We start from the raw sequence: 26,451 nt of genomic DNA, 5'->3' as shown, positions 1-26,451 counted from the left end.
AATCTCCACAGATTAATTTTTTTTTTGTCCATATTTAATTTGAACACCAACTCTATTTTATCGTAAGTATTACTTATTCTTAAACTTTTCAACACAGCTATCCCATGAAAATTCAGCACCAAATATCTAGGTATTCAACGAGATAACCGTCTTAACTTTAACTCTCACATCGAGCATGCCTGCAGCAAGTCAAACTCCGCAATTATGCAACTTTACTCTCTTCTCAACCGAACGATTCGTAGTTTGTTTTTAGTCAGCACTAAAAACAAACTACGAATCTACAAAGCAATCATTAGACCCATATTGACTTATGGATCACCGACTTGGGGTGTCACACCTCCCTTGGCAACATCAAAAATCTACAGGTCATCCAGAACAAATGTCTCCGTATGACATTCAATGCTCCGTGGTTTGTCAGGAATACTCTCCTCCATCGAGACGCTGACATTCCTGATATTCACATGTTTCTCCGTGATACTGCCACTACATATTTCACCAAAGAAGCTAATCATCCCAATCCACTCATCCGAGAGTCATCTAACTACGATGAAAAAGATAGTTGGAAACAGAAGCGTCCGAAAGCGGCTCTGCTCATCGGTACAGATGCTCCCACACTGCCCTAAAATGGGTGAGCCAGGTGCTCGATAAATTCTCATCAATTTAAGCCATTTTTCATAGAAATGAAAGGATTATAATCCAAGGGATTGGGGTCCATCAAACCACAAAAGTTATAACTTATTGATTGTTGCGAAATGTTTCTTATCAGAATGTTTAAAGAAATTCACGGGATATTGAATTTAAACAACAACAACAACCAGCAGAAAGATTTCATGACGAACAAGCTATGAGCATCTGAAAATGTTGGTCGGTGATCAAATCGATTACAAAGGCTGGAAAAAAAAGTCACGTGGTTTGACGAATGCGAATAAATTATTGAGGATAATGAACTTCCAAGTCTTGGGTTAGCTAGTTTTTTATGAAAGTGGCAGAAACCGGAAATTTGGATTTTTAATCCCTCAAAACAAGCAGAAGAATATATGTAATTAATAGACATAATATTACGCTAGTAGCCTCAGCCTTACATACATAGCTGATTGAAAACAATCCAAATCACATACAATAGTCGACATTCGAAGATGAAGTTTACACCAGGAAGGAAGAAAAAGAAGTGGATATTGAATCCAACATTATTTCAATGCCGAATAGAGAAACAGAGTAAGCTCTGATCACTTTCTTTAGTATTTCCCATAATGAAAAACACATCTCCTTGCGGATATGTATGATGCTATACATTATGGGGGGAGGGGACTTACACTTACTCCACCTTTACTACGAGTTTCCCCTGTCATGAAAGGTTGGCTTTCGCTTGGATCCGCCGAAACTTTTATAGTTTCTATATATTCGGAACGAAACTCTTGTAGTTTCTCTATTCGGCTTTGAAATAATGTTGGATTCAATATCCCCTTAATTTGAATAATTTTGCATCGCGAAGTAATGCCTTTTGGCTCTTTATTTTAGTAAGAAAAAGAAGAATATATCTTCAGATCATGGATTGCAGCACAAAGTTCAAAATATTCCAGACTGGACAAGAAATACTTTTCTTAATTTCTTCTAAACAGGAAAATTTCAATTCTCTCTCTCTATTGAGCCCATTTTAATTCGACTAATTATTTGATTTAGAGTATTCTAAATATGCCTGTATAACTGGCATATCAAACAATAGAATGCACGATAATGCACCCTGTCACCAGGCAAATTTTGTAAGAAACTGGTTTGGTGAATATATGGAGGCCATCTTAAATGGCAAGTCAATCACCCAGATCTCAGTCCAATTGAGCACATGTAGGATGTTCTGAAAAATGTTATCAGTCATAGACTGATTGCTTTCATTTTGGAAGTTTGGGATGTTTTTCAGACCTCGTTACTAGATTCACACTGATTGTATTAGATAATAGTGGAATAAATACCACTGAGAGTACAGCCCTTTATCCTTGCGAGAGGAAGCTAACATATTAAAGATATCGTAATTCAATGTTATATTAGTATACATATAAGACATTGTCAGAGATGCCATTCTCCAATTGAAAAAAGATTATCAATTGAAAATTACTGAGAAGAATGGATCTTGCTAAAGATGATGCAATTTCTAGTTATAATGATGAAAGTTTTCTTATTTAGATGCTTCGTGAATTTTAGGTTTAAGTTGTATCCGTAATTTTAGATGCAATTTGATTCGCCATTCAACATACATTAGTCTTATTGGGAGTTGTGTTTAACGCCTCGTATCATTTCTGGTATATTTTTCGTTTAACTGTGTTGTAAAATAACAAGAAAATGAAAATGAATTAAATAATTTTTAATGTACATTATGAACACAATTTTTAGATACGTTGTTTCTTGATACTGTTCATCACAATCCACATCCGGATGCCTTTTGCACAAACTTCACGAGTTTTCCTGTATCGATAGGTTTTTCGGGATCAATACAAAATCTATACTTCATTTCTGCACGTATCCTATTTCAATAAAAGTGACAAATGAGTAGTAATATATTGCAATATTCACATTTGAGAAATATACAAACAAATGCACTTACGGCTGTAATATATTAGGCCATGCTATTATCCTGGTTCCAGTAATTAAAAATACGCTTAAATGTTTAATATTGCAGATATCATACAAAATAAAATGAAAACACTGCCAATTTATTTTGCTCTATTACGAAATTAGGATAAATAAATAGCGGCTTTTAAAAAGTCTTATAGGTTTGATTCTAGTTGCCGACTAGAAGAACTTTTCTAGGTTTTTTTTTTTCTTCTTCTTGGACAGTTCCTGAGTTAGTATCTTTGGAACGACAACTTATTATTATTGTTAACTTTGGCACGACAACTCAGGAACAAATCCCACCATCTCATGAATGTTGGCGAATGTCTTCGTATAGACGAATTTCAGAGCTTGTATTATTCTTTTACTAGGGATCACGTGTAATCTCTAAAGTCGTCTTTCGTTTATCGAACCTTTGGTTTTGTAACATTGCCGATTGTACGATAATCTTACAGCCTTTCACAAATGGGATTGAAAAAAATAAGTTGCTTCTACAGCAGTGGTTGTGCTTTGCTTGGAAGGCCGCAGATTCAAAGAGGGGTCAACTTAGAATGAGTTAAATTGTATCAGACGAAAGTAAAATTCGATTTCTCTTGCTGTAAACAGGTAACTAGCGCAATAAAAATGACTGATTAACGTAAATCAGTAATCATCGGTGTATTAAGTCGGTTAGCTGTTTTAATCTAATTCCAATAACCCAAGCTTGAGAGTATTTTAAAATAATCAACAATACACAGTTGTGAATACGTGCCCCTAAAAGAAGTTACAGCTGGAAAGATAATTCTTAATTGATATTTTCTAAGAACAATGTTGTGTTTGGTACGAACCCAGTTTCATGGTAATGAAACTGGGTTCGTACCAAAGTTCATCCAAGAAACGTTTCTTACCACGAACCCAGTTTCATGGTAAGAAATGTTTCTTGGATTTGTTGTGATCTGACTTGAATTCGTTGCCAAAGCAACGAAGGTAATGGACAACTACTGCAATTAGTACACATGTTATGGCTACTAAATGCGTGTACTCTCTGGCCACCTGGTCTGTTTGAAGGATGAAAAATTCTGTCCCTTCCTTATAACGCATATAAAAGTTCCTCATATTCCAGATGGGATTCAAACTCAGGTCTTTCCAAACAAAGAGTAAATGCTGCTGACTGTACGTCAGGGTTTTTTCCTCTGTGTTCTAACGACAAAACGGTCGTTAGAACACATGCAATTAACAGACATCATAACACTAACTTCATAGCCTAAGTTGTCGGCCGTACATCCAAATAAACGAAACCAATCATCTCGAGCCTTTTCAAACTGAAATGACAAGTTTCTTCCTTCAAAAGGCTCATAATAAATTACATTTAAAAACCGCAAAGTTATTTAAAAACAATCTTGACGACTGCCTGATAATAATCGAAAATAATTTAATCTAATCAATGAAATAGTGTAACTTTTCACATTGAATATCACGCAAGTTATGAGTTGCCTTGCATTGCAATAACTAATATGATTTCTGAATAGTCAGTAAAAGATAGGGAATTTTTAGGTTTCATGCGCAGTCTCTGTTGAGAACTAAAAGTTTAAAACTGCTCTCAGGGTCTTTGAGACCATATTAAATTTAATTGCCAAAGGGTCCTTATTATTAGTCTTTTTAAGAGAAATTTTCCACTTGCTTATTACGTCAATTAATATAATAAGTGAATTAAAGTAAATTACTATAATATATATTAATAGAACATTAAGCACTTACTTTAGATCAACAGCATTCATCGATGTTAGTTCAACATACTTCACAAATATTTGCTTAGTCTTAAACACATTCACTGACTTCCAAAACGAACTTTCCCATTTCAGTGCCAAAACTTTAATTTTACTCAGGTCATTGGTAGTAGTAATGAGATGCTTAAGTTCACTCCCATGCACCAGGTCTTGGTTCCTGTACAATAATACAAATCAGCTTATTTAATTTTGGTATGATGAAGGATAAATATAACCTCGTGTCAAACACCAAGCAAGTTTTTATTTAAAAAACAAACAGTTTTTGCTAATTAGGTTATTCATAATAATGATAATACTGTTTTTTAAGAAAAGTGCAATGTATTCAAATGTTTTACGGTTTTTACGAGTTTTATGTAATTTTTTTTTTTTTTTCATTTCAAATACATACTTACTCTGAATTTACATGAAATATTTCTTCGTCTTCTTTACCTGGGTTTGTGATTAGCTGTATTGTTCCCCTCTGGCTCGAATGCCGAGCTTTGGGAGTGTTCAAGGATATAACCAGCTCATAGTGAAACACTGAAAATTGAACCAGTAAAGATAATAATTAATCAGGCATTTTAAAAGAAAATTTTAAATTGTTATAATTTTTTTTTATATACAGATACCTCCATGGAGTTCTTAGACTTATCGCGGGAGGTCCACTTAAAAAAAATATCAATAAACAATTATCAATACCTGCAATGATTGCCTTGAAATCATTCACCGAAAAAACACACACAATTAACTCTGACTATTCCCCTCATTCACCGCTCTCCAAATAAAAAATCTAGTCCTCACTCCCTTGTTAACCACACTCTTACTCAATTTACATGGATGATCTTTAATTTTCTTCATAATATTCCTGTACTGAAATATTTCATCTACTACTCCTGTAAACCCCATCCTATGCAACGTATACTCTCTATCTCCCCTTATCTGCCGATCAACGAGTATATATAACCCACAAATCTTCGATCTCTCCTCATATGAAGCATTATACAGTCCTGCATATCCACAAGAAATCCAGGCGACTAGATCTTTGCGCAATAGCCTAATAATCTGCATGTTCTTTAAAACCAAAAATGATTTCTTCTTATAAAAGTTTCAAATCAGCCAGATTTAAATTTTTTTTTTCAAGCTTTATTTTTTATAAAAGCATGAAGAGGATGAAAATGATATATATATATATTTTAAACTTTCAAAGAGAGTCCTAGATTTATTATGAATTACAACTAGAGTCAAGACAATTTGCAACTGAGTTTGACGTCATTGGAAATATACAATTTTCCGTTTTCTACGCAACCACAAACCGTGCAAGTGCTTTAATCTGGTGGCTGTTAGCAATGATATACTTCTTTGCATTTTATTAAATTAGCGATTAGGTAATAGTAGATTTCATTTAAAATCTATTTAAAATTAGGTAATTCTTTAAGCGCTTTTAAAATACATTCGATTATTTTATACAGTTCTTCACAATGAAATTTATAAAATTAAAGCACAATAAAAAAAAAAAGATGAATGCGAATATCTATGGGGGAAATGAAGTCGTTAATAACGTTGAGGAAATGCAACGAGTTTTTTTTTTTTTTAATTTCATTTTAATAGTCAAACGGCGCTTGACCGCACGAATGAAGACTTGGTGTTTCGAATCTAGTCGGCGACAAGAGGAAATTTTTCTAAGCCTTTTTCGACCGGTTCCTGAGTTAGTTGATCTCTGCCACGGGCAAGTGGGTTTTTTTTTTCTCCTAGAAACTCAGGTTTTTCGCCCCATAAACTCAAGAAAATCGACCGTAGAACCCACACTATTTCGGACATTAAATATATTGTGTTAGGGTTAGGGACCACTAGATGGCGGCATCTTCACTGCGTGCTGCTTAATTAGTGATAGCCTTGGGCCAGCTATCTCTGATTGGGTACCAGTGGAGATTGAATTGTCCACTCAGTCTCCTAAGTTAGATAGGGCTAAACGGCCTCGCCTACTCCATATACCGGAATAAAAATTTTAGCTGATTTTTTTTTTTTTATTCAAACTTTTTATCCGACGCATTTTTTTAATGGCCGCTCCACCGTCCTACTCTACCAAAGAACATAAAATAGGAATGATTTTCTTCATTTTCAAATGAAATTAAAAATTTCTTATGAATATATTAATATTCATAAGATATGCAAAACTGAAAAATAGAAACTAATTTCATGCTTTGTAATTGCATTTTAAAACCAATTCACACACACACACACCATATAAATATTTATCTAAAACATTTTACATAAGTAACATAATAATGTATACAAAACTGTTATGATTTACCAAAAAAAAACTTATTTCTAATCAGACTGATATTAGAGAAATGCAACGAACACATAACTTACACCAAAATGGTTTACTCGGTCCAGTTTGCACGTAAAACTTCCGTTCTTTGGCAGCATTTTTAAAGGGTTTATATTCATCGGCTCGAAGACCCATAATAGCACATCGACTTCCATCATCGCCACAGTCTGTGCATTTTCCATTTAAAAAGTCATCCCAATCAAAACATTCGTATGCAACAGGTGGAGCAGATGGATAATTGATGGAATGGATAAAAAAATCCACAGACCGCTGATGGTCACAGCAAAAAAATCGCCTCGTAGCTATAATGGGGAAAAAAACTGTTAAGCATTCTGTTGACTGTCTATAAAAAAAAATAACAAATTAACAATAACTAGCCATGAACTCCAGAAGTTCGGCATATCTTATATCTGGTTATATAACTTTTTTATTTTATTTTTTTTGTGTCTCTGTAATATTTAAACAAAGTAAATGCTTCAGATTCTCATGTTGCATCAACTATACAAGAGGAGATTCGAAAACGTAATTCACAAACTAAAAGTATATACACTACTTGGAAAGAAGATAACGAACACCATATCGCTCCCCTTAATAAGATGTAGGACCTCCTTTCGCTGCGAAACACAATCCTATGGTGCATACTTTCCACAAGCATACAATGGGAATTTTGGACCATTCTTCCTGAAGGCATGTAATGAGGTCCTGGACTGTTCTGGGGTGGACGTCCCTTGTTCTCACAGGACTCAGTTCATCCCACAGATGTTCAGTAGGGTTGATATCATGTCTCTGTGGAGGCCAGTCAAGTGTTGTGACGTTCATGTCCGCAAACCATGCAGTTTCAGCACAGCATCAGACTTATGACGGTGCATTGTCTTGCTCAAAAAGATGATTGTCAGTTCCGCAGAAACGCCGCAAAGGCATTACATTGTCCAGAATGTTGATAGGCCTCAGAGTTCAATGTTCTTGGCATCACAAACAGAGGTCAGAGGCCAAACCACGAAAAACAGGACCATACCATCACACCGCCACCTCCGAATTTCATAGTTAGGGTTACACACTTTCGTAACAGACGGTCACCGGGCATTCGTCACACCCACACCTACCATCTACTCGATAGAGGGTGTAGCGTGATTCATCGCTCCACAACACAGCTTTCCAAGCTTCCACGTCCCACTGTACACGCTCTTTGTACAATGAAGACCAAGCTGCATGGAACAATGCTGGTTCGGGTAATGTGGGGGTTGCATATTGCGGTCCTACCATGGAAACTCATGTTGCATGCCTTGGTTCTAAATGGTTCTGTGCAGATTCGTTGAACGTGTTGGCTGACGAATGGTGGTTTTACATATTATCTACGGTCACATTCGGTGGGTGTAGTGGGTCGTCCACTGCGGGTAGTTGACTCCCTGTGCCTCTATCTCAGTGTGGTATCACTGATTGCTGACCTAGGATAGCCCAATTTGTCAACAATTTGTCAAACTGATAAGCCTGCAACAAAAATAAAAGATTTGTTTTTGTTTTATTTGATTCGATTCGAAATATCTATATTTCACTATTTTAATTTTCACTTATTTTACTTTATTTTATTTAAGTCGTAACGCCGAGTGTATAATCTCGTTGCTTGAAATAGACTATCTCCTTTAATCCTTTCAGTCTATCAATTTAATCCCCCTCCCTTTCAAGGTCGTGACCATGCTACTTCACATGTTCGTATTTTAGAATTTAGCAATTGCCTCTGGCAGGAGCCAATTCCTTTGTCTAAATAGCTGGCTTTTTCTCACTCTGATCTCTGAAAATTTATTTGTATTTACGACTGCGCCATCAGAGATCGCATAGAGGAATTGTATATCTTTCCAATACATGCAAGAAAAGCGCCCAGAACAACACGGAAATATCTTTGATTTTATCTCTAAGTCAAGCAACGCTTAAATCTACTATTCATCAGTCGTGGCTACTATTCGCTTAAGGTCACACAGGTCTGTCTTTTTATGAGAAGTGCATTGATCAGGCAGAATCAGGCAAGTTATTTGGCAAACACAACGATTTATTCATGCTAAATCAAGATACAAAACAAAAAGGTTACACTACACACACAGTAGCGGATTAAGGATAGATGGGGCCCCTACGCAAATTATATTTGAGGGTTCCCCAAAAAATAATAATAATAAAAAAAGAATAAAAAAATAAGTTAGGTGGCAAATAAATGAAATTTTTTACTTCTGAATTTTTTGAACTTCTGGATTTTTCTGCCTGTTAAAGTTAAAGGGTTAGTAAGGGTTAAAGGATGATAAATAATAAAACTTTTTATTTTTATTTTATTATTTTATTTTTTTAACATTTTTGTTTACAATTCTACAATTTCCTTTTTATTTGCACTACACTCAAATAATGAAAACACGAAAAGTCACACTAAAAAGTTATTTTTGAAATAAACACCTCACTCTTACATGATTCAATAACAAATGAAGTTAAGGAGTAACCTCCTATCTCGGCAATGCAATCAGTTTTGGTGACCACGAAGCTGTCAACAACGCCGTGCGCCGACATTGGTAATGCGGTTTAATTTAAAGCATAGATAGCGCACGCTGTTCAAAATACAAAATACGAAGCTTGTCAACTAGCGCTGACATTGGTATTGCAACATTATTTAAAGCATAGATAGTGTGCGCTGTTCAAAATACGTATTAAAACGTAATAATTGTTTTGAAAAAAATTTCGCTTAAAATAATCCAGAATGTCCTATACAAAAATCTTACTTTTTACAGTGTCATCCAGTTCATTACACAAGATCCTAGAGATTGTTGACACCTTCTTCTGCTTTCCGATAAAATTCACACACGGGCACTTTATACGACATCGATGATACTTCGCACGCGGAGATCGTCCAGAAATTTAGGGTTGGGACTCTGGAGTAGATCACCACTGCTTTTACGAGCCTCTCATCATCGTCGGGCTTCGGCTGGCGAGACGTAGATCCCCATTTTTGGAACAGCAGGACACACTGGAAACTCCTCATAGCTAGAGCAGGAAAGGAAAACCAAACCGGAACCGGAAAGTCTAGTCTTCGAAAGGCTCGCGCCGAAAAAAAGCTTAGCACAGAAAGCCTCTTTTCCTTCGATTCGTCCCCCTTTCTTGAAAGGGTTCTTCTCACCCAGCGGTCGATGAGTCAAGTGGGGAAGTCGTACTTCACTGACCTTCGCGAGTTGCGATCGCCTCAGGTCTTACATGCTAATCCTGTCTCAGTTAATTCTTTGTCTGTACAATTTTCTTATTAAAATTTATAATCTAGTGGCGTTATAATCTCACTTCCAGATATAAAAAAACCAAGCCCGAGAATGTTCAAAGAAATAGCCGAAGGGTACACATATATAATGAAACACTCAGATACCGAAACCTTACTGACAATCAAACCAAGAAAACTATATAAAACATTAAGTCAAGTGACATTCCCACCTCCCCAACACAGGGAAATAAGAAAAGAAGAAATTAGGCTAAGTCCGGTGCTTAGCAAAGTTTTCCGACTTCCAATATCACCAAAATACAAAACATTCTTCTATAAAGTACATCATGCCTGTCTCCCCACAAAAATGTGGTGTGTAGCAAAAAAAAAAAATCCCACTACAAGGCCCAGCGAAGTGTCATTTCTGTCCCGACCCAGAAACAATATATCATATTATGATGTTCTGTAGCAAAACGTCCACAGTATGGAACACCATACAGAAATTCCTACATAAGACACAACCATTCTCTGAAAACACATTATTTTGGCTGGAAGACCAAAAAATGAAAAAAGAACAGAACTAATAATCATAATAATAACAATGTATGCAATATGGTCCCACAGATGTGACAAAATACACGGAAGAGACACCAGACCAGACATACTAGCAAAAATTAACAATTATTTAAAGGAAATTATCATAAACACTACACAAACCAAAAGCATAACAACACAGCAATGGAGGAAACTCGGCCTAATTGAAGAAGGAGAAGAAGAAGGAAAAATAAAACTTATACCGATAATGGAACCCCCGTAGTTAGTGGTAAACAATAATGATAACCCACTATTTGAACAAAAAGCATAATCCCAGACAAAGGTGCTGGTAACGTAGGCCCATTCGCCACAATGAGAGGAATAATGACAACAAGATATCAAATCTAATAAAAAAATATAAAATTAAAAAAAATATATATATATGTATATAAAATAATAATTAAAATAAATAAATAAGTAAAAGTTTAAAAAAATAATAAAAATATTAATAATAATATATAGGTACGCCTATATATAAGGGATAAGAATGTTATATATATGTATATCTAATTGTGTAAGAAAAAAAAAAAAGTAAAGTAAATAGCAAATTACTCCTTAAGATAAGTCAATACTACTCTAGTAATAAATATGTAGATTAAAATATATTACCACAAATATGTATATGTTCTTGAATATACAGACACAAGGACGGTATAAATGTCAATTGTAAGAAATGCAGATAACATAAGTTCATAACATGATAATAACCCAAAATGTTAATAGGATATATTATCCATTTATAGACCTGTAACTAATTCTGCAATTCAGAAAACTTTGTATATAAGAAATTACAGATTTACCTCTTAAGTTAAGCAAACAACATAATGTTAAAGCAAGATGGAATTCTTTTTTGTAAAAATAAGAGTGTCTACAAAAAAATAAAATCTGCATGAGATATAGAGATACTACCAAAATATATGCATATATAAATGTAAATAAAAACATAAGCAATGTATGTATTTTAAGAATAAGATGTGCATTTAAATTAAGTTAATAAAATAATCATCCAAAATATGTGAACAAAGATATAAAATGAAGATATATGTAAAACGAATTGTACATATGGAAAATGTCAATGCTAACATATATATTATGTATGTATATGTATGTATATATATATGTATATATGTATGTGGATGTATATATATATATATATATATATATATATATGATAATGGAACTTATAAACAGACTGAAATCACTATGTAACATATACCAACAAAAATAACAGCTCAAACAATTCAATAGGACAATAAGGAAAATAGAAATTGAGCATGTGATGTTGTATCTTATTTAAACAGTGATTGTAAAACAGGTGTCATAAGTATATTGTAACGAGTAAATGAAAATGCCTAATAGAATTAGCAGCCTATGTACAAATTGTAAATAGCTGTATATATTTATTTTTAAATGTACACAGCTGCTATTGTTGATACAAATAAACTTAGTAGAAGTGGCGTTTGCACTTTACAGCGCTTGACTGCACGAAGAAAGGATTTGGTGGTCCAAATCTAGTCGCCGACTAGAGGAAATTTTTCTAAGCCTTTTTTCGGCCAGTTCCCGAGTTAGTCGATCTCTGGCACGGGCTAGCGGTTTTTTTCTCCCGGAAACTCGGGTTTTTCGTCCCGTAAACTCAAGAAAATCGACCGTAGAACCCACGCTATTTTCAGACATTAAAAATATTGTGTTAGGGTTAGAGATCACGAGATGACGGCACTAGCTTGCCGCCTTCTTCACTGCGTACCGATGAATCAGTGATAGCCTTGGGCCAGCTATCTCTCTGATTGGCTACCAGTGGAGATTGAACTGCCTACTCATTCTCCATAAGTTAGACAGGGTAAACGGCCCCGCCTACTCCCTATACGGGAACAACATAGGCGTTAGCTGATTTTTTTAAATTAATTTTTATTTCCCAAGTAAAATCGGTATAGAAGAAATTTTATTCTAAAATCCTTCAATACAAGATTTTACACTATCACAACACCACTTTCAAACTTCGTCATTTCGCTTCTCGCAGCCATTTCACCCAGACACACTGACTTGGGAGCATCATATGCCTCCAATTTATACTGGCTACAAACAAGTGACTCGTTACATAGCGGTACTCTTCGCCCATGGGCGCGTCCAGCGACTTCTTTCCAAGTAGTGTATGTGGAGAATTGAAAGTAAATGCATTGTTCCAAGAAGAAGGTGTATGATTTTAAATTGAGATAACAGAACATGGATATGAATGAGTGTGTAAGAAAATTCTACTACAGTTGCACTGACTTGGGAGCACGTACGAGGGTGGTCTAAAAAGTTCTCGGCCTCAACCATAGATGGCAACACTATCGGCAAGATTCTTTTTTTCTAAGTTGGTACATCCGTTATAAGCATCTATGTGCAATTGCAAGTCATTCTATCAAGGAGCTTGTTTTATACAGCTGTCTGAAGCAAAAGCGTTGTTTGTATCACTTGAAATGGATAAATTGAGTATCGTGTGGTATAAAATATTTTGTAAAAGAAGGTCTAACGCCGAAAGAAAGTCATTCGAAGTTCATAAACGAAGTTCAAAAACGAAGTTCGAATGAACTTCGTTTATGAAAACGAAGGAGAAGCACTCTTCTCCTTCGTTTTCGACAATTAAGAAATGGGCTGTCGAGTTTAAACCAGCCTTGAAGATGATCCACGTGAAGGACGTCCAAAAAAGTGTAACGACAGCAGAAATCATTGATCAAGTGCACGATATGGTATTGAATGACCGCCGTCAAATTGTTTGAAATTGCTGAGACTGTAGGCATTTCAATAGAACGTGTAGGATATATTTTGCATGAAGAATTGCAAATGAAAAAACTTAGCGCAAGATGGGTGCTGTGCTTGCTCGCAGCAGATCAGAAAAGCACTCGCACGAAAATCTGTGAACAGTGCTTGGAGCGTTATAACAAGAATAAAACTGATTTTGTGCATTGATTTGTTACCATGGATGAGACTTGGATTCACCATTACACACCAGAATACAAATTGCAGTCAAAACAGTGGACAGAAGCCGGCTGTTCAGCACCAAAGAAGAAAAAGTCGGTTCCATCAGCAGGAAAGGTCATGGCATCGGTGTTTTGGGATGCTAAAGGCATTTTGTTTATTAATTATCTTAAATAAGGTAAAACAGTAACCCGCGAATATTATTCCGTTCTTTTAACCAGACTAGACGAAAAAATTGGTGAGAAAAGACCCGGTTTGCAGAAGAAAAAAAATCATCTTTCATCAAGACAATGCACCTGCCCACAAAAGTGTTTTGGCAATGGGAAAATTAAGGGATCTGCACTATGAATTGTTGGAACATCCACCCTATCCCCCAGATTTGGCTCCCTCTGACTTCTCTCTCTTCGCAAAACTAAACTCTTCGTCTTCTGGTCCGAGTTTTTCTTCGAATCAAGAGGTGATTGCATATCTTAACCACTACAGGGACGCTGGAGCATCGCTGGAATAAATGTATTAGTCTTAAGGGAGATTATGTGAAATATCAAAATAATTTTGAAATTATAAATTCGTTTTTTCATTATTAGGCCGAGAACTTTTCAGACCACCCTCGTATACCTCCAATTTATACAGGCTACAAACACCTAACTCGTTACATAATACGATGCACTTTGCCCATGAGGTGCCTTTGACTTCTTTCCAAGCAATGTAAAATAAGTGCTGTAAATTGCGAGATATGAACATATTTTGAACATAATTTTTGCACAATGAAATTAAGAATAGATTTTAACGACCTTAAAACTAAATGGTAATATTTAAAGTTTTAGACACTAATCAAAAATTCCAGAGTTAATGTTTGGGCTAAAGAAAGGTTTTTCTTAAAAAAAAAATAATAATAATAAAAAATTCGAATTTTTAATCCAGTAAATCAGAAAAATTGACAGTACGATATTGAAACAATAATATTAATTGAGACCAAAAACGGTGACGAGTCTTGAATTCCTGAGTCGATTTTATAACGCAATTATAAGAGTCTTGAACTGGTCGGTCTCCAGGGCAAAGAATAAGTAATTTTTTTTCTTTTTTATGAACCGCAGAAATTATAGTTTTTAACTCCGCAACTCATAAAAGTCGATTGAACATAATTCAATACAATACAATAATCATTTGGTATTACTAACTAGGACTGGGAACACGAGTTGTCAGGAATTTGTAGCATATACTCTTTATATATATTCATGTCGGCCACACACACACACACGCACACACACATCCTCATCCACTTCCTTACTATGGTAGCAAACCTACAACACGCTATTAATGACATTAACTTAACTGTGTCCCCTTTGTTGTGGTCCAAGGCAATCTGTCGCAATTTCCTTACTCTCACTATGGAATTACGGTGTTTTTAAGCGGAAAGAATGAAACATTACAGCGTGCAACAGAAGCTAAGTAGTTTGTCATGAGAAAAATGCTTTTCGAAAATTTATACAAAAAAAAAGTCGATTTCAAAAAGAGAAAATGTTTGTTTTTGCCTTAATATGCAGGAAATGTTACATCGCATTCGTTAATGAGATCTTAATTCAATCAAAAATAATATTATTACAATTTTACTTTCAATACATATCATATGAACTGTTTCACTACAATTTTTTTTTTTCATGTTTTATCACTTTTGCTACAGAGGCTTTATAAATTATTTTAAATGGTCCACCATTCATGGAAATGTCATGCTTGATTTTTTTCTTGGAAAATTATCGTACCTACTTGAAAAGAAAATCGACACTAGTCTATGAAAAGTATTACCATTATTCACTAGGTTCGAAATTGCCACGAACTTACTTTCAAAAAGGCCTTTTACCCATGCAGAAGTGACAACTTCCTTCTTACAGCCTGGTTGATGGTAACCATCGTTTGGATAAAAGTCCGCATGTCCTATTACTTCTCTCATACCTAATCCTGTAAAATTGAATAACGGCTACTGTAGTAGTATTAGCGTTTAATGGTAGAAAGATATTTCTTTAATTTAATAATAGAAAGTTCAATAGCAGTAAGATTTTTTTAGCTAAAAGAGTTATATTTTCTTATACTGGTTGAAAAAATTAAGGTGTCTCTTCCCTTAAAATGATTAAGTCTATGAGAAACTCAGAGTGGTATAAATTTTTTTTTTTGGGGGGAGAAGACTCTAAGTTTTTGTAGAAAAATGAAACAATTTATGAACACCATCCAGCCACTCAGTAATGATTACTATTTGAAAGTAGGTGGGAAAATTTATATCACAGAAATGAGCCGGATAAAACTATAGATATATATATTTCTCAATATATATATTTTTACCACTGGAACTTACCCAAAAGTGGAACAGTATCTGTGTGAATGGCATCCACAAATTCAGCATCAGTAGGATCTAAGCGAACAGAAGGTGGCATGCCAGAGAAGTATGGCGATGCAGCATCTAGCGCTAGAAAAATAAATAAATAAATAATCATAAAGATGGTACGATCTCTCTCTCTCTCTTATCATAGATATAATACTTCTACTTTTGATATATTAACTTAATATAACGCACCGATATAAAGTACCTCACAACTAAGAGAGAACTAAAAATAACTATTTGTCGCTATTTGTCGATTCCTGTTATCTGTCGTCCGTTTTAATGGACGACAAATAAATGTTTCAAAGTGTAATTTATAAAATCGTACATTAAAATCATCGTTACCTCACTTAATTAGTTATTATTTTGCTCTTTTAAATTTCTAAAATTCTTTCAATTTTTTTTCGCTTTTGTATGCTGCTTAGTAGAAAAAGAGCCTCCGTAGGTCAGTTGGTTTTGGTTGGAAAGTCCTGGATTCGAATTTCTCGTATGACGTGTGGAACCTTTATCAGGTGTTCGCAATCAAATGGTGAGTTAGCCGGTCTCACGAATATAAAGGTTTTTATTATTATTATTATTTATTTATTTATTTTTTTTTTCAATCCCGGAAATTAGGGTTTTTCGTTCCTCAAAACAGGCAAACCTGCCAGGGGAACACACGCAATTCACAGACAAAATTACATCACAACCAACAGCTTAATACTGGCTTCATGAGATGGAGGCCATACCTCTTCGTTTGGGAGGCCTCAGGGATGTGGTATCATCATACGCTAATTAATGAATAGTAGAAAGATATTTTTCGCTAAAAGAGTGAACTATGGAAATTTTTATCGGAAAACATTTTTGAGAACCCACATTTGCTGCTACTGCATATTAAAATTATAACAGCACACTGCAATTGTTAAAAACGCATATATTAATCATAACAAAGTTTATGCTGCAAAAATGGAACGATTGGCAAAATAAAGCTAAGTTGCTGTAAGAATTGTTACAGAGGAAACATCATTAGACTTATACGAAGGAATTTTTCATGAAAACTGATAGTAGCATGACGCATATTACTTGCTAATTCTGTCTTAAAAATAATCGCCGTTGATCCATTTCGTAGAGAATAACCTTGATTTGCAAGTATTGTTATTGTTACGGTTATTTATAAACTTAATCTTCGGGCTTTCATACATGACCTTGCTAAGCTTGCTAACGTCTGTAATCCCTTTATTTTGATATCCAAACAAAGGGATCACAGAAAAGCTCTGGTAGATTATCACGTGTCTGTCAATGTCTGATATTATCTTACTCCCCCCCCCCCTTGTTTGCTCACACACACATATAGTATAAACATATATGCTAACTTTTGACAAACAAAAGGCGATACTTCCACTAGATTATTTCAGTTACGAATTACCTATTTAAATAAAGCTAACTTCAGATTTTTTTTCTCAAAACACCGAGTTCAAATAAGAGTACTGATCAAAGATATCCTAGACAGATTTTGGTATGAAAATTAGAGCTTCTTCTTCAACCTGGATCAGTCTGCTGTTGGACGAAAGTTCCCCCAATTTTCTTCATTCCATTCTATTTTCAGCTTTTTTTCTCATCAATTGCATTCCGGCAATCTTTTGCTTATGTTCATCTTCAACCCAATTTGAGTGGATGGACACAAGCTAATTCTCTTAATTGTATTTCTAGGCTTCCTATCTTCTGCCAAAAGAACTATCTCATCACCAAAACACAGATGCGTTAGAATCTTTCCGTTAATTTTAATTCCTTCATTCTTCTATATCAATTCATAAAAAACCTGCTTTAAGGAATGTATAAAGAGTATAAGAGAGTGTATCTCCCTTATTTCTATTGGAAATTAAAATTTTCACCTTTCTTATTGCAGTTTAATAAATGAGAAGGCATGGCAATATACGTATTTCAGGGTTTCTGTATATATCTTTCTTCTATTCTCTGTTTTAGTAGCGATTCTAAGATAGCAGAAGTTTTAATGGAGTCAAACGCTTTTTCAAAGTCCACAAAGGCTAAACAGAGAGGTTTATTATATTCGTTTGTCTTTTCTATAATTTTGCCTAAGAGTATGGATATCATCATTGGTACTGTAATTATGTCTAAACCCCGACAGATCCTCTGTCTGCATGTACTGGAGCTTTTGCATTATTCTGTTACTTATTATTTTTGTAAATATTCTGTATACTGGTGGTAATAAAGGAATGGGTCTATTATTTATATTCTCCTTTTTACTCTTTTTTTATAAATAATTATTATTAATGCATTATTCCATGCTTCTGCGATTTTTCTCTGTTGTAAACAAAGAAAAATTGTTTAGTTGAGGAGTTACCATATAATCAGCCACTGCATTCCTTCCAAATTTCAACGATTCCACTTGAATCCCATCTTCTCCTGGAGTTCTTCCTTGCTTCGATGTTTTCAAAGCTGCCTCCACCTCTTCTCTCACAATTATTTCTAGAACATAACACATATGTTGAGTTATATTATTCATAGTAGGATCCCCCTCTTTCCCACTACTGATTGACGATCTTCACAATATTTAGTACATCACTGGTAGACTTCGGAAATAGCCCGCAACTGCCGAGTCGTATCTGTTGTTAATCCAAGTCTTGAAGGGTTTTTTTTTTTTTACCCTCTAGGATACTTTTTAAGTCTTGAGAAAAGAGGAAAAAAGTAATCGCACAGGAAAACTCTGGCGATGAAAACCTGCGTGAAGCAACATAAATATTGAGTTAAATAAGAATTTATAAATACTCTGGGCCAGTTGGCATGGTGCATTATCGCGGAAACAAGGTCAGAAGACCATTTGTGAGGTCATTTCTGACGAACTGCATGTTTCGAAAGTGATAGTCTGGTCTTCTGACCTTAAAGAAGGAGATCAGCATTGCTTTGATATTTGAAAATAGAAATACCTCTCAAATATCTTGTATCAACACAATAGTGATTCTAAATGAGTATGGTCATCTTTCATCTTTTATTGTTTCTGTGGTCCTCTTACCAAGTTCGTTGCAGAACTGGATACAAAAACACCTTTTTCTTTTAACAAACTCACCAAGTGGCTACTTTTCCTGCAGTGATATCCGGAATTGTTGCCAAATTTCTTAGATGGCTGCAGCTTCGACACAGATAGATTACCTACAAAAATTTTCTACAGAATATTTTTGGTTGTCCTTCATATTTTTCGAATTAAACAGATCAATTTCATTACACATCTTATCATAAAAGAAGATTAGATTAGATTGATAATTATTTTATGCTTCATAATTGGCTTAAATCCTTTCATTAAGGTAATCTAACATCTAGCATCAACTTACATAAATGCACAACCAATTTAAGAACTGATAAATTTAGTCTTCTCTTACCCGTAATCCTGCCCAGTTTTTCTAAACGTTCTCCCGCGTACCCTCCTATATGAGCACCAAGACTATATCCGATAATGTGGCACTTTTCCTCCTGAAGACCTATAAGTTCCTAGAAAAGAAAAAAAAAGAAATACCTATGTAACAGTGAATAAAAATCAACTTCCACTTATGTATCGCGAATTATTGTATAAATAAAAACTAATATGAAAAGCCAGTTATATGACCGACAGTAAAAAGCAAGAATATACTTTTTTTGTTAAGCATAATTTTTTTCATCTTGCTGTCGATTGAGGAATAGTTCTTCTAAAGGCTGTGAAGTCTTAAGGCAACATTTCTAGTTCCATAGAACCTCCACGGTACAGTCGGTAATATCGACCTTTTGGTTGCAAGGAACTTGGGTTCGAATCTGGTCTAGAATGAGAAGGCTTTATGGAGGATTTCCAACTGAAGGTGCGTTAGTTGGTCACGTATAGAGGTGGCAGGATTCTCTTCCCAAAAACTGTCTTCTCATTCTGCAGAGCAGGCAAACCGGCGAGAACACTAGCTTTTCTTTTTTTTTTTTTTTCAACTCGTTCGAAAGTTAACTAATCATTTGCACAAGTAAATAGTTACCCCTCCCCTAGCTAGTAGTATTTTAACACTACGCTTCACAAAAAAATCGACTAGCCCTCACACTATTTGATAGAAATATGAATTAGGATTCCGAATCAAGAGATGAATACTGTACAGTGCAGATGTACGACAGCTGTTTACAATACTTTCACCCCGAAGTGTTCAAACTCATCTATAGCCCATGAACTCAGCTATCCCTGATGACAGGTGTAGACAGGTAGTTCAATTATGAATCATAACTATTTGTTAATGATTACACAGTCAAGATATGAAAACAAAGCAAACGTAAATAAATTAACATTTAATGAACTTACCCTCATAGTTTTAATAAGCAGTGCTATTTCAGCACCAACTACTCTAGTATTAGCCACTGCTTGGTAGTATGGAAATATGTTGCCAGGACTCCACGTTACATGAATAACATTTTGATCCTCTTTCAGAATGAAGTCATCTTTTAGTTCCTGCAATAGAAGAGCAAACTGTTTCGAATGTGAACTGACGTTGAAAGGATAGCTAAAACACTACAAGTAATAAAGTGAGGTGATACTTTAAGATGTTCATCTCTGTTCGTCCATTAGAAATCTTTAATGTAATTGAATTTTTTATATAATTTTTTATACAGCAAACTAACACAAAAGAATGAAATGAAAATTAGCATTACTATTTAATTTATTTATTTTATTAACATTAATATATATTTCTATGAGTTCTGAACCTACATTCATCCAAGGTCCGAAGAAGTCGTTATCTATGAAACCGTGAACAATAAACCTCGTGTAATGATTTGGATCTAAAAAAGAATTCTTGATACTCTTCTTGTCGCAAGCCTTAAGTTCTTGGCCATCTCGGGGATTTTTGCGCGTATATAGAATAAATGTTGTACCAATTTTACTCCTGTGGGATGGTAGTACATTTATTTTCCGCTTCTGGAAGTCACTGGTAATTGGAAAGGATCCAAGACTTTTATCGCAATCATTTTCAACTGGAGCTAAAAATAAATGCATTTCAAAATATAGTTACTATTAGCATAACATTCACTATAATTATGCAATGCCCAGACAAAAAAAAAGATATCCTAAAAAACTTGTGATAGTAACACTAATGATGAACACAATGTCTAAATTCTCTGCCAGAAAATGTGAGGGGTGGGGGGGGTGAACAATAGTTATTAATGATTCTCCGAAAAGATCAAGATTAATGACATATTGTTGGTGTTTTACACGAAATACCTCAGCAAACAGGCAAGTATGGCAGAAGTCCTTGACAAGAATTTCACTACAAGTTGCAGATTTCCATCGCAACAGGAAAAATAAGCCAATGGCCGAATAAATAGGATATTCGTTATTCTGTGGCTGTGGTATGATGCATTTTTTACCATTGCAGTAGAGTAAGGAACACGGATAGCGAATTCCTAACAAATTGAATCAAAATTTCTTCTGATTCACACTGGCTGTAAAGCCACAAGTTGGAACTAGCAATACATGCGTGAGGTACTTATGTTGTCCCACTGTTCACGATGGTAACCAGATGAATACAGATGCATTTGCAATTACTTCTAGATTCTCTACACATATAGAAGTAGTTCTATCCTTTAAAGGATAGAGGTTGTTTGACTCGTTACTACCCAACGTTTTTTTTTTTTTTGTCTAGGCACTGTATAACTAGAAAAAAAACCAATGTATTATTTTATATACAGACTCTCCAAAATGCTTTTATTGAACTGATTATATTTATTATAATAGGCAGTTTTAAGTGGCATTTGTCCATCTTTTTTTTTTTTAAAAATCTAGTATATTGTATATAGATGTGTTTCACAACTAAGCGTACGCACATATCAGGCTTACCTTGCCAATATGCTGGAATGCAAATTACAATATCGTTCTTCGACAGGCGGGTTTTGATGGAATTTAGCACCGAGGATCTTTACTCAAATTTATTCTGTTTCGAATCCAATGATTTTTAGTATTTAAATTATAGAAATGATCATAGATTATCAAGGTTTGAAAAATATGGTCGCTGATAATGTATTGGTGCGATTAGATTCACCTAGTCCATCTTGTGTATTGTGAAATTAAATAAATTGGTTGGGAACCAATATTTTACAAATACTTCGAATTCTGTGCTATAGAAAAAAAAAAACCCCCAAGATGCTCAGTGTGCCCTAAAATCGTGTACTGTTGTGATAAAGAATGCACAATGTCACCGCAAGGCGAATGCAACTTTAGAAGCCTTCCTAACCAGAAAATTTAGGATTAAAAAAAACACCCATTGTCTTCTAAATGATAATCTATTACGAAAGAGAAACATGTTCTTGTTTTCACTTGAGCAGCACTGTGTGCTGTTCACATATACTAAATACCCAAATTCATATTCTGTTATCTTTGCTTTAAACAAGGTACAAGGAAAAGCAAAAGAACCAAAGCACATATGAAACACTTTATGTTAGTATTTTATGTGTGCGCAATTACAAGTGCAATTGCTATCTCCTCTCTCTCTTTCTCCCCAGGTAAACAGGTCGACTAATACATGCAATAACATCTTCTTCATATTTTTGTTAATTTAATAACAACCCTTAAATTCATGTAATCTATGAAATGCCTTGGAGAAATGAAAAAACATGACAATAAGCTAAAGCAAGTCCTTTCCTCAACAAATCCACGCAAGCCTGCCCTCCATATACAATCCCATTTCTCATTTACAGTTTGTCAACATCCTGGCCTTCTTTTTCACTATTAAACTTAGTTGCTTGTAGTGCCTCCGTTTTCACAAAGCCATCCAGCCATCTTCTTCCCGGTCTTCCTCGACTTTTCTTTCCCATTGGTATCCAGTTCTTTACTTTCTTTGCCCATTTATTACTCTGCATTTTTCTATATTTTCCCATTCTTCTTTCCGTTTTTGGATCCACTCATTTATTGACCGCATTTTACAAATTTCGCTTTGTGAGTTCCTAATTTTGTTTAATATTGTTATTCCTTCAATTTTTTTCGTCATGTTTTCATCTCAGTGCTTTCATTGATTTATCTATTTTTTTTCCCCTTCTAGTTGTTGCACGCGTTTCTGCTACACATGTTAGCACTGATCTGATTACTCCATTGTAAATTCTTATTTTTCTTTCGTTATGTTATTATTCTTCCAAACGGGCCTATTCGGATATTCTACTAGCTTCTATTAGAATATCCGAATATCTTGTACTTCATTTTGTGTGATGCCACAGCTGTTTATATCTACGCTTAACACTTTTTTTTATTTCTAATTTACACCTAATGGGTTCTTGACAACTGTTGGTGCTTTAGTTTTTCTGTTGATATCTTCATATTTTTCTTCGCTACTGCACTATTAAATATATTTAATAAATCTTTGTTAGTCATCTTCATTTTCTGCTAATAAGATTATATTATCAGCATATGCAATGCTAAATTGTTACTTATTTTTAATATGTATTCGGCATTTTTTTATTTATTTTATGATTTCATCCATCACTAAATTAAATAAACTAGGCAGAGCAGTAGTTAATAAGGATGATGTGAAGATTTTACAGGACGACTTGAATGGGTAGTGTGTGGACAAAGAAAAACGTCTATCAGTTCAACGTGGTAAGTGTAAGGTATGCATTTTGGGATGAAAATATCATTAACTATATACTGCACTTATGGAACTGAATTGTAAGAAATAACCCACTCTAAGGATTTGCGGGTGCTAGTGAAATCTCGGTTAAAGTACAGAGGCCATATTGCGAAAGTCACTAAAACAACTCATAGAATTACCTGTTTACTGAAGAACACACTAACAAGCAGAGATAAGGAGGTCATATACCTCTTTATAAGGCCTTATACGGCCCCATCTTGACTAGTGCATAGATCTGGGTTCCTTGAAGATGTAGAAGAGGCGGAAAGGATCCAGAAAGGGGTAACCAAAAGATGGTAACGGGTCTATGGGATGCTCCTGACGACAATAGGTTGAAGATATGTGGGTTATAGAAATTGGCGGATAGGGGAAAAACGGAGGCGATATGATAGAGACATATAAGTTACTTAAAGGTTGTTATATGATTAACACATGAAAATTTTCAGTACATAACCAGTACGGGGAGAACTAGGGATCATCCTTTCAAATTAAGAAAGAGTTTAATTAACAAGGGAGTGAGAGTTAAATTTTTAGCTTGGAGAGTGGTGAATGAGTGGAAAGGGTTGCCAGAGTCAGTTGTGAGTGTCGTGATGGCGAATGAGTTCAAAGAGAAGTATGACAAGTATTGAGCAATTGAAGGTCAGTATTGGTTTCCGGAATGTTAGTGGTCAAAGATGAGTCGAAGGACTCCATGGAGGTTTCAATAATAATAATAATACGAACAAATTAATATTTCATTTTAATTAATTTTAATTTTAAATAAAAAACGATATATAACTACATATAACTTATTTTTTAATTGCTCTTTTAATTAAATAGATTGAACTTATAGCAACTCCTCAATACGATAACATTCAGGACTTAAAGTATATTTATTTCAATAAATAAAAGCTCTTGTAACATATTTTATTAACATAAATTTTAAGGTAGCTAATGTAAGATCACAAAAGTATCATAAGCATCTTCAGTACAAGAACACATAAAAGCAATTGATCATTAACATATTTTATTAACATAAATTTTAAGGTAGCTAATGTAAGATCACAAAAGTATCATAAGCATCTTCAGTACAAGAACACATAAAAGCAATTGAACATTAACAGAGAATTCTAAAAAAGCGCTACCTGAGTAGCTAATGTAAGATCACTAAAAAGGTTGGTAAATTTCCTAACTTATTAAAAACAAAAGCTATATATATTTAGACAAAAGGAAGTTAGGAAAGATTAGCTGATTTAAAAAGTACGTATAATTCAAAAGCTCAATAATATTACTGAGTCTGACTGGGCGCGATGGTACTCGAGAGAATTTGTACATAAGTTTGTAAAAGATAAAAACATTAAAAATAAAAACATTAAAAACAAAGCAACTAAAAGATGTAATTAGGCTTTATTACTAAACTGGTTTATTTAAACCAGTTATGTACTTTATATACTACAAAAAGCTCTTGATTCAGTTGAAAACAAGCAATCCTAACAGCAATGAAGAAATATGGAATAAGCCAAAATTATGTACAGTTAATAAAAATATGAAAAGCAGCTGTTGGTATCCTCATATATGGGTTATCACAGGATGCGAGTTAATCGGCCGTGAGATGCGGTGATTGATACCCTTGGAGGGTAATGGATGGCAATGCTGTAGCCAATGAAGTTCTAACTGAGGCTCAGCTATTGCTGTTAACCTCTTGCCATGATCAGAACTTTAATAGCTCAATAACACCTTATTCCTACACTGTTCTCTACAGATAACGGGGAAGATGAAAAGCATTCTTACTTCGCCCCTTTAAGCCAGTCCTTATAATGACTATTAAAAAATATAAGGACCTCATATATGAACGAAGCAGTCCATTAAAAATACAGGTGTACGCCAAGAAGATATTTGAGCCAAATTATTCAATGCGGTATTAGAATACGCCCTAAGTGAACTAGATTCGGGTAACAAAGGGATTAATATCAGTAACAAAAAACTAAATACTGTAATTTACGATACACTGATGGTATTGTAGTAAGCAAACACAAAACAGAGCCAAAAAGAAATAATGAATGAATTAAATACGTATCAAATAAAGTATGATTATAAAAGATGAAACAATTAAAATAATGACAAATATTGAAGAAAACTAGATAACAGAATTCGAACACATAACAACAAAACAAGTACAAGAATATTTATTATCTTGGAAGAATTTTATATTAAAAAAAATAATCATTTATGAAAAAATAAAAATAATTCAGCTAGGTAGTGTGGCGTTTTGCAAACTTAAATAAAACCATGTGTAGTAAAATAATGAAAACAGAGCTAAACTTTTTAACGACTGTTATTACAGTTATAACATATGGATCAGAGGTATGGCTAATAACCAAACAAATATTAGACAAATGAGAAAAAGCTCGCAAAATGGGGAGAGAATGCCATGCTCAACGTCAAATAAAGATATGAAAAAAATCAAATGTGTTGGATATTAACTAAAAGCTTCTTTCTCTCCCAGAAGAACCAGAAGAACAGAGTTGAATTTCATATTTGAGCATGCATATGTGGTTTTTTTTTTTTTTTTACAATTCCACCGATGTACTGTTGTCTTATTTAAATTACTAATTACAGAATTGCAACATTAACAAACTAATTTTTGAATAATGAAAACAATTTACCTGTACATACTAAAGATGAATCATTCACTTCTTCGGAAGCAAACTTATGTAATTTTACTGCACTTATAAATATAATATGAATAAATATAAATGCAGTAATATAAAAGACTTTCATACTACTGAAGGCATGCCGATCTGTCCTTCAATAAAGGAAAATTTAGCACGTAGCAGTATATTTTTCACACATCAAGCATGGAGGCGTCTAAATTTTAAGATCGAGTTAATTGTCGTTTGGAGCTATGATAAGAAATACGCCAGCTATACATACAAGAGCATGAAATAGATAAGGTACTACTTTTGCAACTAGTTCTTTTTATTATTATTATCTTTCTGCTGTCACACGATTACAGCTTCAAGGTTATTCCAATATTT

The 26,451-nt window shown here is 34.3% G+C and overlaps 1 protein-coding gene across 1 annotated transcript; it reads right to left on the bottom strand.

The window, feature by feature from the left end:
- Positions 1-2,341: 2,341 nt before the first annotated feature.
- On the bottom strand, positions 2,342-26,317 carry LOC150098702 (pancreatic triacylglycerol lipase-like). Its single transcript, XM_090405651.1, has 10 exons — positions 26,080-26,317; positions 20,530-20,798; positions 20,125-20,271; positions 19,199-19,307; positions 15,801-15,911; positions 15,293-15,409; positions 6,723-6,983; positions 4,763-4,889; positions 4,342-4,527; positions 2,342-2,516 (listed from the first exon to the last, which is right to left on the bottom strand). Exons 1-10 carry the CDS (start codon positions 26,192-26,194, stop codon positions 2,411-2,413), a joined length of 1,548 nt encoding a protein of 515 aa, XP_090261777.1. The 5' UTR covers positions 26,195-26,317; the 3' UTR covers positions 2,342-2,410.
- Between the last annotated feature and the right edge of the window lie 134 nt (positions 26,318-26,451).

Source organism: Typopeltis vanoorti, chromosome 15 (genome assembly GCF_054136105.1).
Source record: "Typopeltis vanoorti isolate ZY-2024b chromosome 15, IOZ_Tvanoo_1.0, whole genome shotgun sequence".
In the NCBI taxonomy this organism is placed as follows: Eukaryota; Metazoa; Arthropoda; class Arachnida; order Uropygi; family Thelyphonidae; genus Typopeltis; species Typopeltis vanoorti.
This window is presented reverse-complemented; position numbering and strand designations above follow the sequence as displayed.